Source organism: Budorcas taxicolor, chromosome 18, assembly GCF_023091745.1.
Source record: "Budorcas taxicolor isolate Tak-1 chromosome 18, Takin1.1, whole genome shotgun sequence".
In the NCBI taxonomy this organism is placed as follows: Eukaryota; Metazoa; Chordata; class Mammalia; order Artiodactyla; family Bovidae; genus Budorcas; species Budorcas taxicolor.
Window position 1 is genome coordinate 44,398,967 of NC_068927.1, and position 16,439 is coordinate 44,415,405.

The 16,439-nt window shown below is 38.3% G+C and overlaps 1 protein-coding gene across 1 annotated transcript in view; it reads left to right on the top strand.

Moving 5' to 3' along the window:
* The window catches only part of DPY19L3 (dpy-19 like C-mannosyltransferase 3), a 75,533-nt gene that overhangs the window by 21,454 nt on the left and 37,640 nt on the right, over positions 1-16,439 (top strand). The window contains exons 3-6 of the mRNA XM_052656515.1: positions 4,776-4,866; positions 11,965-12,086; positions 12,666-12,811; positions 15,892-16,015. Of these exons, the coding sequence (XP_052512475.1) occupies positions 4,776-4,866; positions 11,965-12,086; positions 12,666-12,811; positions 15,892-16,015 (483 nt within the window). The remainder of the gene's footprint in view (positions 1-4,775; positions 4,867-11,964; positions 12,087-12,665; positions 12,812-15,891; positions 16,016-16,439) is intronic.

The window sequence follows — 16,439 nt, forward strand, 5'->3', positions numbered from 1 at the left end:
GTGCCCTGTGGAGTCTATCCTGAGCGTAACAGCCAGTGAGATTCTTTTCGATGTTCAGCAATGTATGTCTGCTCAAAACCCTTCACAGTCAAGCACAGCATGCCTAACACCCAACTCCTACCTCACACCTCCCTACACACCCACCTTCTAGCTCAGGGCACAAGCCCAGAGTCTGTGTGCCTCCCAGACTCAGGGGCCAGCCCCCAACCCCCCCTTATATCTCAGCTTCTCTCTCTGCACCTTCGGCCGCTCTGACAAGGCTACCCCTCCTTTGCTGTTTCTGCTCAAAGCACCCTGTCTTCTCCGTGCTCTCCAGGGAGTGTGTGGGCTGCTCTGACCTCCGCGGGGCCCACTGCCCCACCTCTTCCAGGCTCTGGCCCGTGTCAGTCCATCAGTGAGACCTTCAGTGCCCACCTCCAGGACCGCAGTACCACCCCCTTCCCTTCCACCCCTCTTCTCTGCTTTCCCTTTTCTGTTTTACTGGTTTATTCTCTTCTCTTCCTGCTCTGGGTTATAAGTTCCACAAAGGCAGAGATTTGTGCCTCTTTTGTTCCCTGCTAAATCTCCCGGCAAAAGATTGCTTATAAATTGTTGGTGGTTAGTAGGTATTTGTTGAATGAATAAATGAATGGATGGAAGGATGAATGAGTGAGTGAATGAGGAGATTAGAAAGATACCAATCAGAAGCACCGAACCCAGTTGGCAGGCTAGGTTTGGGTTTTTTATATTTATTTTTATTTACCTCTTTAACTGCACAGGGCCTCAGTTATGGCGCGCAGGACCTTCAGTCTCTGTCGTGGTGCACAGGACCTTGTGTTTTTATTGCAGTTGCAGCATGCACACTCTTGGTTGTGTCATCTGTGATCTAATTCCCGACCCGGGTCCAACCCAGGCCCCGCAACCTGGGAACTCGGAGTCTCAGCCCCTAGACCACCTTCGATGTCTGGGAGGCTAGCTGAATAGGCAAAGAATAGTCGTTCCTTTGTATTGATAGCAGTCTTTCCTGGAATAGTTATTTCCCCTTTTAAAAAATGCATTGTTCTTTCTCACTGAAACTCAAACTGCTTGGGGTCAAGGACTGAATTCTTAACACCTTTTATTTCCTCAGCAAATGAATGTTCAGTGATGAGAATAGGTAATTCACACTTGGCTAAAAGTACTAAAGTCACTCACTTTTTTAAAAAGTCTTTTTACCTTATGCTAACATTTTTGCGTATGTATTTGATACTATAGAATTTGTACATCTCCCCATTAAATACTCCTGCAAAGCAAGGAGTCTTTAGACCAAGTAGGGTTAATTTGCACAGTGGTAACTATGGTAGAACAAGGGATAATAATTGCTTCAACTGAGCCCAGTGGAAGTACTGTCACTTCAACTAGTCTAACCTACTCACGAACACTGCTTGGCAACTGTCACATGTCACTGCTTTAATCAACTCTAGGGCAAGAATCATCCCATTCTAACAGATGGACATGAATTTAACCAGACAATAAACCATGTATGTGCCATAAATATGTTTGCTGAGGGCATGATTCCCTGTACAGAACTTTAAGAACAGCTGTCTTATCATGAGCTACTGTTTCTTGGTGAGATGATTTGTTAACTGAATTCTGAAAGGTTACATTTATCTTTAATGTAATCTTTAACGTTAATATGATCTTTAATGTTGGTTTTTCAGTGGCTTCCCCACTAACAGTTGCCTAGTTATTTGGGGGGCAATTTTTATAAACAAAAGTTATTTACATGAGATTTTTAAAAGCTAATGATATGGTTTCTTTGCACATTTGGTGTGATTTTGTCTGAAAGGGCTTGTTACCTTTTGTATGTTGCCAGGATATGCATATCATTAACTGTGAGCTGTCATTTTTTTCCTGATGCTTATTTCTTTTTAATACTTTTGTTAAATTACCATATAAACTAGCGCTTACATGGTTTTAGCTGTATAATTTCTTAAAAACGCAGTCTTTTGTCTTTCTCCTTTTTTATGTCATTATCTTCCGAGACCATGTTTCTTTTTATTCTTTCAACAGTGCTTCTTCCCCTGTGGAACTTGTGCAGATTAAAATGTGAAGTATTATATTTGTTCATTTTACAATCTTTAGAGGGTAACTTCTATTGGTGTACATTTTCATTGGCACTATCCACCAGGCAAAGTATAAATTGCTGTATAAAAACTGGAAAAGTGTTTGAATGAGTAAAGCAGATGTTCTCCTAGCGTGAAGCAGATGTAAAACTTGCAAGTGTCTGTCTAATAAAGTACAGCATTTGGTTCTATACAGCTGGTGCTAAGATTACCAATTAATCATGTCGAAATGCATTTTTACTAATCAGGATCCCCTCTGTTCTTTACACATTCTGGCTATGTTAGAGAGGGAGATGGGGCACAGAAGTGGCTTTCTACTTTTAGTACTTTGAGCAGTGTTGTTTTTTTTTTTTTTTTTCCTCATCTTTATGAAGTCAGTATCCTTTTATTTCTAAAAGCGTATCAAATTGGAAGCCCCCTACATGTGAATGGCTGGTTTGGTTCTCCAGTTTGGTTGGGCATGTGAGTTTGATGTTATAATATTCCACCGAAAGCAGGCATACTTTCAACACCTTAAGGCAGCAGGAGAGAAGGAAGGGAATGTAATACATTTAATGGTTTGGTGTTTGTTTGTTTTGGGGTTTTTTTTTTTTTTTTTGGTATGGACAAAAGCTAATATTTGCTTAATGTCAATTCCTAGCTTCTATGGTTACTTGATCAAGGAGGAGGTTGAACATTCTAGGAACAAGTGATACAATTTAGTTTTATGTTATCAAAAGCAATGGAGCAGGTTTTGCTGAAAGATTGAAGGTGAATGGATTAATGTGACTGCTAAGAAGATAAAACTTTGTAGCTATAAAAGATACATCACAGATCAGTAGCAAATGTAAAAGCTAAAAGAGCTATATCATTTTCTGTTCTTTTTATAAAGCAAGTGTGCTCATGAAATTATGTTTCAGAACCTCATGGGCCTGGAATGTTTGCTTTCATGTTTGATTTCCCAAGGATAAATTTGTTTTCTATGAAAGGCAACTCAGTATATAAGAAGTTTTGCTACCCCATATCTCCTGGCTGAAGAGTTAATAATGATAAAACGTAACAGTTTGTTTCAGTATCACTAAGCGGATGTTTACACACTCTTTGAAAGTTGAGTATTTCTTCAGTGCTCTATTCATGAATTGATTTATAATACTTTTTTAAAGGGTAGGAGAAATATTTGTTTAAGTATCGTAAGGGCAAAAGGAAATACATTGCATAATTTCCAGATCTGAAGATAAATAGCATGAATGGTTCTTTTAATGAAATGTTTATTGTTATTTGAAAAATAATTGGAGATGGGGAAAGCAAAGATGTGCTAAAAGAAGTTATCAACCAGAAAGTAAGATTTTCTGTGCTTTTCTTCCCCAGTAAAGCTGCATTTGTGGAATATGGATCTGCTGTATAGGAAAAACACATAGATGGTATTATGTTTTAGACTGTGTGTTACAGAACCTGGTCTTTTTAAATACTGGTGTTAAAAATCTATAATAGGTTATAAAAATTTTTGTTCATTTATATTGTTTATATATATATATGAAATATAAGGTCTAAGAATATTAATAGGATGATTTTGGAAAGTTCTCCATGCTTATTACCAATTGCCTCCATATTTTGTATTACTGATTTAAATCTTAAACTTCATAAAAGCATCTTGCAACCAAATTGACTAATAGCTACGACTTTAGGTTTTCAGTTCTTCTAAAATTGAATATTTATATAAAGGCAGTTTAATATTTCTTATATCCATTTTCCTACAAGAAAATATTTCCACCAAGGCTACACTTATCAGAGTAAAATTCACATGTAAGAAATCTGCCCCATTTTACTAAGAATACCTTATATTCTTAGAATAGAAAGATTATCAATCTTATATAATATTATTAGCTTTTAGGTGAGTATCTAATGCAATTGTAGTTCTTTTTATTTGAGAGACTTTTTTGATGTCCCTATTTTGTTTCTAAGTAATAGTACATAAGAATGGTGTTTTTTTTAAGGTTTTAATTTGTATGAAATAAAAAAACAGTAACTCCAGAACATTAACTTAAATGGAACTAGTTTTATCCATTGTTAAAAATTATTTATTAGAGAAAATTTTAAACATCCAGAAAAATAGAATAGTAAAATCAACCCCTATAATATATACCCAGCTTCAATAATTATTAACCTTCTGTTGCTTATTTATTTATTGAAGCATATTAATAGTTGATACACAGTATTACATAAGTTACAGGTATACAATATAGTGATTCACAATTTTTAAAGGTTGTATTCCATTTATAGTAATTACAAAATGTAGGCTATATTCCCTGTCTTATACAGTATGTCTTTGTAGTTTATATTTTTTTAACTTTTTGTTTTATTTTAGGTTATATCTGGTTAACAGACAGTGTTGTAAGTTTCAGGTGAACAGTAAAGGGACTCAGCCATACATATACATATTATGTATCAAGCCTTCCATTGTTTTCTATTGGGGTATAGCTGATTACCAGTGTTGTGATAGTTTCAGGAGAACAGCAAAGGGACTTGGCTATACGTATACATGTATCAAGCCTTCCATTGTTTTATTTGCCAAGATTTCTTAAGACTATTTTGTCAGAAGTTTTTTTTTTTTTTTTTTTTAGGTTGTAGTTCTGTGTCCTGTTTCTACAGTGACAGTAGATGTTTAAACAAAAACTAGGTCATGTAAACCCAATAAACCTCACTTTATTTCAGGAAGTGGAGCGAGAAATCTCTTTCAGAACAGAATGTGGACTGTATTACTCCTACTACAAGCAGATGCTGCAGGCTCCTACCCTCATGCAAGGTAATCACAACCAACAGTCTTATTCAGAGTCTCCTGCATTCTTTTCGATATTCCAGCCAAAATATACTTCTGCACTAGTACATTTTCAGTGTTTTATAGGGCTTGTGTAGTTTTTCTTTGTACTTGTATGGTTTTCCTAAACATTATCCGTGAAGATGTTTTGCTCGGGAAGAAGTTGCATGTAATATTGTCTGTAGCTCTCCTCTCTTTGCATCTCAGCTCTGCTCCATCCCAGATTATCTGTTTGCAGTTTCTTGGTTTTACTGTTGTCGTCGTCGTTTTCTCATGATCATTTTGGAAAAGGTCCCTGTATTTAAAAGGAGTGTTGTCTGAAAACAGGAGACATTTTGGCAATACAAATGAGAATTACGGTTGTCTTTTCTGTCTCCAGTGCCCCCATTCGTCCCTTTATTTGCAGTTACCTTTTTCCTCCATTTCCTGGGTTTCTAAGTGGTTTTGTGTGTACTCTTTACCTTTACTCCATTAAATGGAACCCCCACAAAAGTCTCTCTCCTACTTAATATATGCTTTATATCCTTAACATGGGTGCAGTGACAGAGAATTGCCTTTTTCTAGGCTTTGTTTGGAGTCAGGTATATTTTTGGCAAGTATTCGTCACAGGTAATGTTTTGTACTTCTAATTTTATCACAATAGGAGACTTGAAATTTTGGCCGCCTTTCATTTTAGTGCCATAAAAGTTAATCCCTTGACTCCTGTGTAGATAATCACATTCAGACATAAGAAGGCAAATTGCCCACCAGCCTTGCACTTAATGGTTTTAGCAGCCATTGATGCCTATTGCCTATGTACATTATTTCAGTAGTTACAGAAGTGACTCATTCCTCCTGCATTTATTAGCCGAAACTCTGTTATGTAGAAAACCTTTTTCTCATCAGCTGTTTGGTTACCCTGAAGTAGTTTATTTAAAAAAAAAAAATGTCAGGGCAAGTGTTGATTTCTCATCCCATATAGTTGATCCTCATTATTCATGGATTCAGTGTTTGCAAATGCGCGTACTCACTGCAACTTATCTGTAACCCCAGAGTCAGCAGTTCTGGTGCTTCCGTGGTCATTCACAAGCGTGTGCACAGCAGTGACAAATCTCAGTTGCCTGGTGTGCGTGTTCCCAGCCGAAGGTGAACAAGGTGGTACATTGCTTTCATGTTCCAGCTCTCAGACTGCAGAGTCCTTTGCGCAGTCTGTTTAGTGCTATGTTTTTTGCACTTCTATGCCTTTTGTTGATGACTTGGATATTTAAAGTGATCCCCAAGCATAGCACTGAAATGCTATGTAGTCTTCTTAAGTGCGAGAAGGCTGTGGGGAAGGCATACAGAGAAAATACATGTGTTAGATACGCTTTGTTCAAGTGTGAGTTAGCGTGCTGTTGAGTTAAATGTTAGTGAATCAACAAATGATGTCTTTAGACAAAAACTCACATAAATCAAGGTCATGAGTTGATCATTTGATGAAAACACATGACCAGAAGCTTGGAAGAACCTAACCCTGTTTTTCCTACTCGTTCAGTATCTCTCAGTTTTCTTTGCAGGTTTATAGAACATAACTACAGTGAGTATGAGAATCAACTGTACTCACTAGTTCTCAAAATTATGAGTTGCTTCTCTAGCATTCTCTAAAGCAGTGGTTCTTATTGAAGGGCAGTTGTGTCCCTGGGGGACAACTGGAATGTCCAGAGATCTTTTGATTGTTGCAATTTAGAAGGGAGGGAGTGAGTGTGCTACTAGAATTTAGTGAGCAGAGGGCAGAGATGTTTCTAAACATCCTGCAATGCTCAGGACAGTCCCCCAAACAAAGAATTATCAGGACTAAAATATCAAAATACAGGTAGTGCTGAAGTTGAGAAACTACTCTAAAGGTGAATAATGAGTATTTCCTAAGTATCACTATGAATGCAACAGTTGATATTTCAGTTCATTTAAGTCATTTGTTAAGATTATTCTTTTGCAAATGTCCAAACATAAAAAAATGTAGAACTCACTAATGGGTTTGCAGTCAAGTATCACTCAGCTACAGTGGTTACCAATTTATGACCAATCTTGTCTCCTCACTATCCCCCACCCTCAATCTGGATTATTTTGGAGTAATTCCAAGACTTCATATTGCTTCATCTGTAAATATATCAGTATATTTCTCTAAAGAATGGCAACTCCTTTTTGTAAATATAACCAAGTTGTCATTGTCACAAATGAGAAATGACTTAGTATCAAATATCCACTCAGTATTCTCATTTTCCTGATTGTCTTACAGATTTTTGATGTAGTTTTTTGAGATCCAAGTAAAGCTCATCCATTGTAATCTTTTGCTGTGTCTCTTTCTTTTAAGCTATAGATTTCTTACCATCGTTTTTTCTTGTAATTCCTTGTTGAAAACAAACACGGATTGCTTTGTCTGAGAGTTTTCCACTTTCTGCGTTTTGCGGGAGCCCCAGTGGTTGCATTTGGTGTTTCTCTGTTGTCTGAATTTCCCCTTGATTGGCAGTTAGATCTAGAGGCTTGCTCAGATTTAGGTTCTGCTTTTTGGCAAGAATACTTTATAGATGGTGTTGTACAGTTCCACATCAGGGAATGCACAATTCTTTCTTTTGGAGTTAGGCCTAGGCCATCCATTATTGAATTCTCGGCCTTTCACCTATTGGTTTGGCACCGCTGAGGATCACTACCTAAATCTGTTCATTGTGTCATGACTATAACGTGGTGATAATCCAAGTCTATAATTCCTGCCATCATTATCAGACGGAATTCCTCTCTAAAGGAAAACATTTTCTTTTCGGCTGTTTGGCAACCCAGAACTTCAGTTCCTCAAGGAGAGGTGGGAGAAGCATTGGTCCTCTCTTTTTGTTGTAGAATGAGGTACATCTCTCGCATCCCCTAAAGGTTTGCTTTTTAAAATATCACCATAGATGCGTGGATCTCTAACATATTTGATGTGTTTCAATCTTCTGCATTATTCTTCTTACAATAAGCTGTCCAATCTTTGGCCAGTGGGATGCTCTTCATGTCTTCCTGATATGACTCCTGTAGTCTTTCTTTGGCATGACAAGTTGTTTCAAACCCATTTTGTGTGTTTTCTACCCCTGGCTTAGAATCAGCTGTTTCTCCAGAGGAGCCCCAGTCCTCTTTTGTGGCTATTTTGAGACCACATTCTGGGTACTCAAGGCCCTTACTGCTGCTAGGTTGGTCTTTGTTTCCAGACTATTTTAGTGAGCAGAGCTAGGAAATGTGATTTTTTTTTTCCCCTGAGAGAAAATATGAATATAGCTATTTTTAGTTCAAACTTAGAACAAGGTTTTACTTTTTCAACTTTATATCTGTATCTTTTTTACTTAAGTCAAAAACTTTGACTTATGACATTTACATCACTTACCTATCTTTTGCTGCTATGTATAATACTTACAGTGTAGAAATGATAATATTGCTGCCAACAGTGTGACTGCCTGAAAAACAAAGCTGTCTTTGTAATTCTTTTTCATTTTTGTATTTTTTGTTTGTGTGTTTTTTGCCTTTGGCCACACTGTGTGACTTATGGGACCTTGGTTCCTTGGCCAAGGATTGAACCTGGACCCACGGCAGTGAGAGTGTGGATTCCTAACCACTGGGCCACCAGGGATTTTTGTCCTTAGGATGTGGCCTCCTAGAAATTTATAGTCATGTTTCTCTATTCTCAAGAACACTGGAAAAAGGGTTTTTGGGGGTTTTTTTAGTACCAACTCAGTAGGTATCTTTGTTTTATCTTGCTTTTGGTTTTCAGGGATTGCTTTGTAAAACATTTATATATATATATATATATTTATTTATTTATTTATTTATTTATTTATTTATTTATTTATACTTATTTTTAAAATGTTTACATGGTTCCAAAGTCAAAACTTTAAAACGGGGAGCATTCAGGAAGGTCCCCGTCTCATCTCCACCCTGTTTCTTTGCTTACTCTTAAGGTAACTGTTTGTATTAGTTTTTGGTTTATTCTTCTACAGTTACTATTTTCAATGTAAGCAAATATTTTATATATTCTTATTTTCCCTTTTACTGTAGAAAAATCCCTGCTTACTGTACACACTGTTCTTTATTTTGCTTTTTTTTTTTACTTGACTGAAATCTTCATCACTCTGTAGTAGAGTATCATGATATTCCTTATTTATTTGCTTACTTACATCCGTGCAGTGGCACAGTAGTCCTTTGTGTGGGTAACCATATTTTATTCAGGTAGTCTTCTTTGTCTTCTTGGAATGCCATAGCAAACTAACACAGACTGGGTGGCTTAAAAAACAGAAGTTTATTTCCTCACAGTTCCGAAAGCTGGCAGTCTGAGATCAGAGTGCCAGCACAGTCGGGCTCTGGTGAGGACTCTCCGGGCCTGTTGATGGCCGCCGCTGCACCCTCACGTGGAGGAGAGACAGAGAGCAAGCTCTCCAGCGTCTCTTCTGATAAGGGCACTAATCCCATCATGAGGGTCCCCCTCTTCTAACCTTCATCTCTACCTAATTACGTCCCAAAGGCTCATCTTCAAATACCATCACACTGGGGGTCCTTGGGTCTTTGACATGGACGGGAGGCACTTAAAGACTCCGTAACACTGCTACGTTAGTCTAGTAGGACTGCTGTAACAAAATAACCCAGACTGGGTGGCTTAAACGGTATAAATTTTTTTTTTTTTTTCTGTTGTGGAGGCCAGAGGTCTGCAATCAGGTACTGTCAGGGTTGGTTTCTAGTAAAGCCTCTTTCTGGCTTATAGATGGCCCCATTCTTGCCGTGGTCTTAGATGCCCTTTCCGCCATGTGTATTCTTAGAGAGAGGGAGAGAGTCCCCTTTTGTCGGTTCCTCTTATAAGGACAGCAGTCCTGTCAGATTAAGGTCCCGCCCTATGACCTCACATATTAACCTTTTTACCTCCTTATAGACCCTATCCAAATACAGACACATTGGGATTAAGGCTTCAACACAGAAATCTGGGGAGACGCACTTCAGTCCAAAACACCTCCCATTGATGGACTTTGGAGTTGCATGCATAATTTGGTACCCATGTCATTTTGTCTTTCTGCCAGTCTGTCTGTGGAAATAATTCCTAGACATGGGCTTCCTGGATCAAAGAGTAAATGCATATGTAATTTTGCTAGGTGTTGCCAAATTCTCTTACACAAGGGTTATATCATTTTGCCTTCCCAGCTACAGTGTATGAAAGTACCTTCAGTTCAGTCCAGTCCATCAGTCATGTCTGACTCTGTGACCCCATGGACTGCTGCACACCAGGCTTGCCTGTCCATCACCAGCTCCTGGAACTTGCTCAGACTTATGTCCATCAAGTCGGTGATGCCATCCAACCATCTTTCCTCTGTTGTCCCCTTCTCCTCCTGCCTTCAATCTTTCCCAGCATCAGGGTCTTTTCCAGTGAGGCAGTCCGGCAGTCCTTTGCATAAGGTGACCAAAGTACTGGAGCTTCAGCTTCAGCATCAGTCCTTCCAATGAATATTCAGGGTTGATTTCTTTTAGGAACAACTGGTTTGATATCCTTGCAGTCCAAGGGACTCTCAAGCATCTTCTCCAACACCACAGTTCAAAAGCATCAATTCTTTGGCACTCAGCATTCTTTATGGTCCCACTATCACATCCATACATGACTACTGGAAAAACCATAGCTTTGACTAGACGGACCTTTGTTGGCAAAGTAATGTCTCTGCTTTTTAATATGCTGTCTAGGTTTGCGATAGCTTTTCTTCCAAGGAGTAAGTGTCTTTTAATTTCATGGCTGCAGTCACCATCTGCAGTGAGTTTGGAGCCCAAGAAAATAGTCTGACACTGTTTCCATGGTTTCCCCATCTATTCGCCATGAAGTGATGGGACCAGATACCATGATCTTCATTCTTTGCATGTTGAGTTTTAAGCCAGCTTTTTCACTCTCCTCTTTCACTTTGAACAAGAGGCGTTTTAGTTCCTCTTCACTTTCTGCCATAAGGGTGGTGTCATCTGCATATCTGAGGTTATTGATATTTCTCCCAGCAATTTTGATTCCCACTTGTGCTTTCTCCACCCGGCATTTCACATGATGTACTCTGCATGTAAGTTAAATAAGCAGGGTGACAATATGCAGCCTTGACACACTCCTTTCCCTTGTAGGCTCACTAATAGAATTTATTGTCAAGCTTCTTGATTGTTCCCAAGCTGGTAGTTGAGAAGTGGTATCTCAGTGAAATCTTAATTTGCATTTCTAGTAGGGGTAAGGTTGAGCATCTTTTCAAATGTGTAAGAATTGTGTGCATGTTCTTCTTTGAACTATCTATTCATACCTTCTGTTGAATAGTTGACTTGGTTACAGTAGCAGATGACCAAATTATAGCAGTGGAATTCTTTAACAACAGATTTATTTCTCACTCCTATTATCCAACCCCTATGTGGAGCATACTGTTATCACAGCAGAGGGAAAAGCAAGGCTGCTGGTGGAAACATGCAGTGATTCTGCTGATGATTCTGTCACATCCACTCACATGCCATTGCTCAGAGCAAGTCATGCGGCCAAACCCCTCCCAGGGGAGTAAGGGAGGCTTCATATATTCTCCCCAAGGAGGTCCTACAGGCCCCATGACAGGAAGGCAGGGCAGAAAAATATAAAATCCTCTTGTGCAAATTTCTGTAGAAGATTCTCTCACATCACGAAAGTTACGATTTACTTATGTTTGTGTAAACATTTAAACAAGTGTCCATCTGATGTATGGGGGGTAAGCTCTTTGTGAATGTTGCTGTTGTTTAGTCGCTAAGTCGGGTCCAACTCTTTTGCAACCCCACTTGCCGTAGCCTGCCAGGCTTCTCTGTCCACGGAATTCTCCAGGCAAGAATACTGGAGTGGGTTGCTGTGCCCTCTTCCAGGGGATCTACCCAACCCAGGGATCAAACCCACATCTCCTGCATTGCATTTCAGGTGGATTCTTTACTGCTGAGCCACCTGGGAAGCCCAAGCCTTTTGTGGATAGGACTATATTATATCCCCAGTACCTAGCACATTCTCTGACATATACTAAAGAATCTATGAATAGTTTTGAATGAGTAATTATAATTATCTTTTCCTGAATTTTCAAATATTAATCTTAGGTTTTCGTGGCTTAATATATGATAACAAAACGGAATCTATGAGGACAATTAACCTCCTTCAACGAATGAATATTTACCAAGAGGTTTTTCTCAGTATTTTGTATAGAGTTCTACCCATACAGGTATGTTGTGATCTGTGACATTGAATTTAATATCAGATGAAAGTAAAAGTGTTGAAATGTTTCACATAGGTTTTTCTGATCTTCAGCTGTCTTGATATAAAAACAACAGTATGCTAATTTTCTCCTTACATATTGTGAATTTTGCTTTTTATTTATATTTTATAAGATATTTTTACATATAGATACTTCAAGGCTTATAAGTGTGCAGTTTGAAAGATGGTAAATATTTTCAATTGGAAATGTGTAATCACTCCTCATTTACCTTTGAATTAAAAAAAAAAACCTGGAAGATTAGCAGATCACAGTGACCCTCCTTACCTAAATAAGGGAATGCTAGACAAAATTAGGTGTAAAACTTTTCTGAAGCCAAAGTCCTCAGGAACTTCCCTCTTCTGCTCTTGATACTGAGAAAGAAGGCTGCTAGCACACTTTTACATGGGCAGGAGTGATATATGCTTATTTCTTGGAATTAATACCAAACTTCTAAATACTAAATTTCCACTGGCATGTTTTTTAAGTGGCAATGAGTAGGAGTAGGAGTTCTGTAACAAACATTTTTTTTATCATTCCCTTTTACAGAAATATATAGAGCCAGTTTATTTTTATATCTACACCTTATTTGGACTCCAAGCAATTTACGTCACAGCTCTTTACGTAACCAGCTGGCTCCTGAGTGGCACGTGGCTGTCAGGACTGTTAGCAGCCTTCTGGTACGTCACAAACAGGTGAGTTGGAGTCAGTATTCCTTTCTCCCTTTCTAAAGTGTAAGTTTAGGAAGTGAAGTTACTTCATTTCCAGTTTAAAGAAGGTTGTTCTTCCACATTTGGGTGAGAGTGTGGGCTTCTCTTTGGGGAAGCCCTGGTGGCTCAGTGGTAAAGAAGCCACCTGCAGTGCCAGAGACATGGGTCTGATCCCTGGGTTGGGAAGATCCCTTGGAGAAGAAATTGGTAACCCCCTCCAGTATTCTTGCCTGGAAAATTCGATGAACAGAGGAGCCTGGCATGATACAGTCCATGGAGTTGAAAAAGAATTGGACACGACTTGGTGACGAAACAACCACCATTTTCTCTTTGGGTTAGCTCGTGAAGTTTTTATCTAGTAACATAGAAAGTCCTACTTCTGTATTAATATATCTATAACTGAGGAATAAAACATTGAATTGTAAGTCAAAAGAATCATCTATAATAGTCCCAATCCTGTTACTAACTTGCTGTATGATTAATATTTCTCTAGTCATCAATCTCATTTCTTAAAGGTTTAATAATATCTTTATTATCAACCTCAATAAGATTGTGTGGACCTCCTAATTAGCAAAGCATAAAGCACTGTATAAATGTAAGGAAGTTCTTACATTATTTAATTAATATATATTAATTTCCAAATACCAGAGCATTATGAAATAACATTAAAAAAAACATATTCAATATATATCGAATTATTGCCTGACCTGTAAAAGCAACATCAGTATTCAGTATCAGTCTTAAAATTTGAACATGAGTTCTAATACTGGTTCAGTTCAGTTCAGTTCAGTCACTCAGTTGTGTCTGACTCTGCGACCCCATGAATCGCAGCACGCCAGGCCTCCCTGTCCATCACCAACTCCCAGAGTTCACTTAAACTCAAGTCCATCGAGTCAGTGATGCCATCCAGCCATCTCATCCTCTGTCATCCCCTTTTCCTCCTGCCCCCAATCCCTCCCAGCATCAGAGTCTTTTCCAATGAGTCAACTCTTCTCAAGAGGTGGCCAAAGTACTGGAGTTTCAGCTTTAGCATCATTCCTTCCAAAGAAATCCCAGGGCTGATCTCCTTTAAAATGGACTGGTTGGATCTCCTTGTAGTCCAAGGGCCTCTCAGGAGTCTTCTCCAACACCACAGTTCAAAAGCATCAATTCTTCAGCACTCAGCTTTCTTCAGAGTCCAACTCTCACATCCATACATGACCACTGGAAAAACCATAGTCTTGACTAGACAGACCTTTGTTGGCAAAGTAATGTCTCTGCTTTTGAATATACTATCTAGGTTGGTCATAACTTTTCTTCCAAGGAGTAAGCGTCTTTTAATTTCATGGCTGCAATCACCATCTGCAGTGATTTGGAGCCCAAAAAAATAAAGTCTGACACTGTTTCGACTGTTTCCCCATCTATTTCCCATGAAGTGATGGGACCAGATGCCATGATCTTTGTTTTCTGAATGTTGAGCTTTAAGCCAACTTCTTCACTCTCCACTTTCACTTTCATCAAGAGGCTTTTTAGTCCCTCTTCACTTTCTGCCATAAGGGTGGTGTCATCTGCATATCTGAGGTTATTGATATTTCTCCCGGCACTCTTGATTCCAGCTTGTGCTTCTTCCAGCCCAGCGTTTCTCATGATGTACTCTGCATGTAAGTTAAATAAGCAGGGTGACAATATACAGCCTTGACGTACTCCTTTTCCTATTTGGAACCAGTCTGTTGTTCCATGTCCAGTTCTAACTGTTGCTTCCTGACCTGCATATAGGTTTCTCAAGAGGCGGGTCAGTTGGTCTGGTATTCCCATCTCTTTCAGAATTTTCCACAGTTTCTTGTGATCCACAGAGTCAAAGGCTTTGGCATAGTCAATAAAGCAGAAATAAATGTTTTTCTGGAACTCTTGCTTTTTTGATGATCCTGGTTAATCCTCAACAGATTACTTTTTATTATAACATTATTAAGTGGTTACTATATGCCAAGCACTCTACATTAGTGCTTTATGTATATTATTTTAGCAACCTTATAGTGCAGGTACTATTATTATTACTATTTCAGAGATGAGGTAATTGAAGCTTCAAAGGTTGAGTTTTATAGTATATATTATATATATAAATATATGTAAAAGGTTAAGTTATATGCATAGACATGTATATGAGACTATTTATTAGGTATATATACTTATATAGAAAGGTATACACACACACACGGAGCTAAGTTTTGATCAGAATTCAGATGCAAAGTGTGAGACCGCTGTGTTATGCTGCTTCTTAACATTTTAATCTAACATATAATTCCTGCTAAAAGTCAAATTTGCTTCTATTAAAAGTAAATAAAAGGCATTTGTTGGATACCTAGTGTGTGTAGGAATGGTTCTTGGTACTGGGTATACAAACTTGAAAACTATTCTTGCCCTGTGGGTGTTCACATTCTAGCAGGGGTGGGTCAAGCAGTTTTTACCAGTATTTTTTAAATTTATTTATTTTTTATTGAAGGATAAGTGCTTTACAGAATTTTGTTATTTTCCGTCAAACCTCATCATGAATCAGCCATAGGTATACATATATCCCTTCCTTTTTGAAACTCCCTCCCATCTCCCTCTCCACCCCACCCCACCCCTCTAGGTTGATGCAGAGCCCCTGTTTGAGTTTCCTGAGCCATATACCAAACTCCCGTTGGCTATCTATTTTACATAGGTAATGTAAGTTTCCATGTTACTCTCTCCATCCATCTCACCCTCTCCTTCCCTCTCCACATGTCCATAATTCTGTTCTGTATGTCTGTTTCTCCACTGTTGCCCTGTAAATAAATTCTTCGGTACCACTTTTACATATTATTAATGACAAAATTAAGACTCGAGTATAAAACACTACCAGTTCCACCCCTGTCTACCTGTGGACAGGTTATTTAAATTTTCTCAATGACAGTTTTATGTTACAGGGATGATGATAAGGACAAATTAGTGAGAACCAAGAACCAAAATCTAAATATATTTAATGTAATACATCTTTCACTTCAGGAAATCTTTGAGGTAGTGATAGTAATAATTACCCTTTTGGCCTTTGTGTTTTCCGTGTACAGAATAGATACCACAAGGGTGGAGTTTACCATCCCCCTGAGAGAGAACTGGGCGCTGCCATTCTTTGCAATCCAGATAGCAGCAATTACATACTTCCTGAGACCAAACTTACAGCCTCTCTCTCAAGTAAGTTTTTACAATCCTTTGTGTCTATTTTTAGTTCTCCAGTTTTATCTTAGAAGCTTCAGAAAATGTGATGTTCATAGTGTCCCAGTGTCTGTTGATAATTCTTATTCCACGACTAGCTTTTTAACTTTTTTCCCAAGCCTTTCACTACTTTACAAAGAAAATGTTTTCATTTTTGATGTTAAAAATGTTCTTTGTATCATCTGCCCTTAAATAGTTGCAGCAAACCCACACAAAATTTCTGCAGAGCTGTCAGAATTTTTAAGCGATTGCTCTTGAGATGTGACTTGGTGCATTATCGCCTCCATAATAATATGGAGTACACATACTGTATGTGAATATTTATATGCAAAGTGTCACTTTAGGATATTTAGAGCATAAGTAACAAATGCAAGAGTTTTCAGAGCAACATTTTATAGTTTTT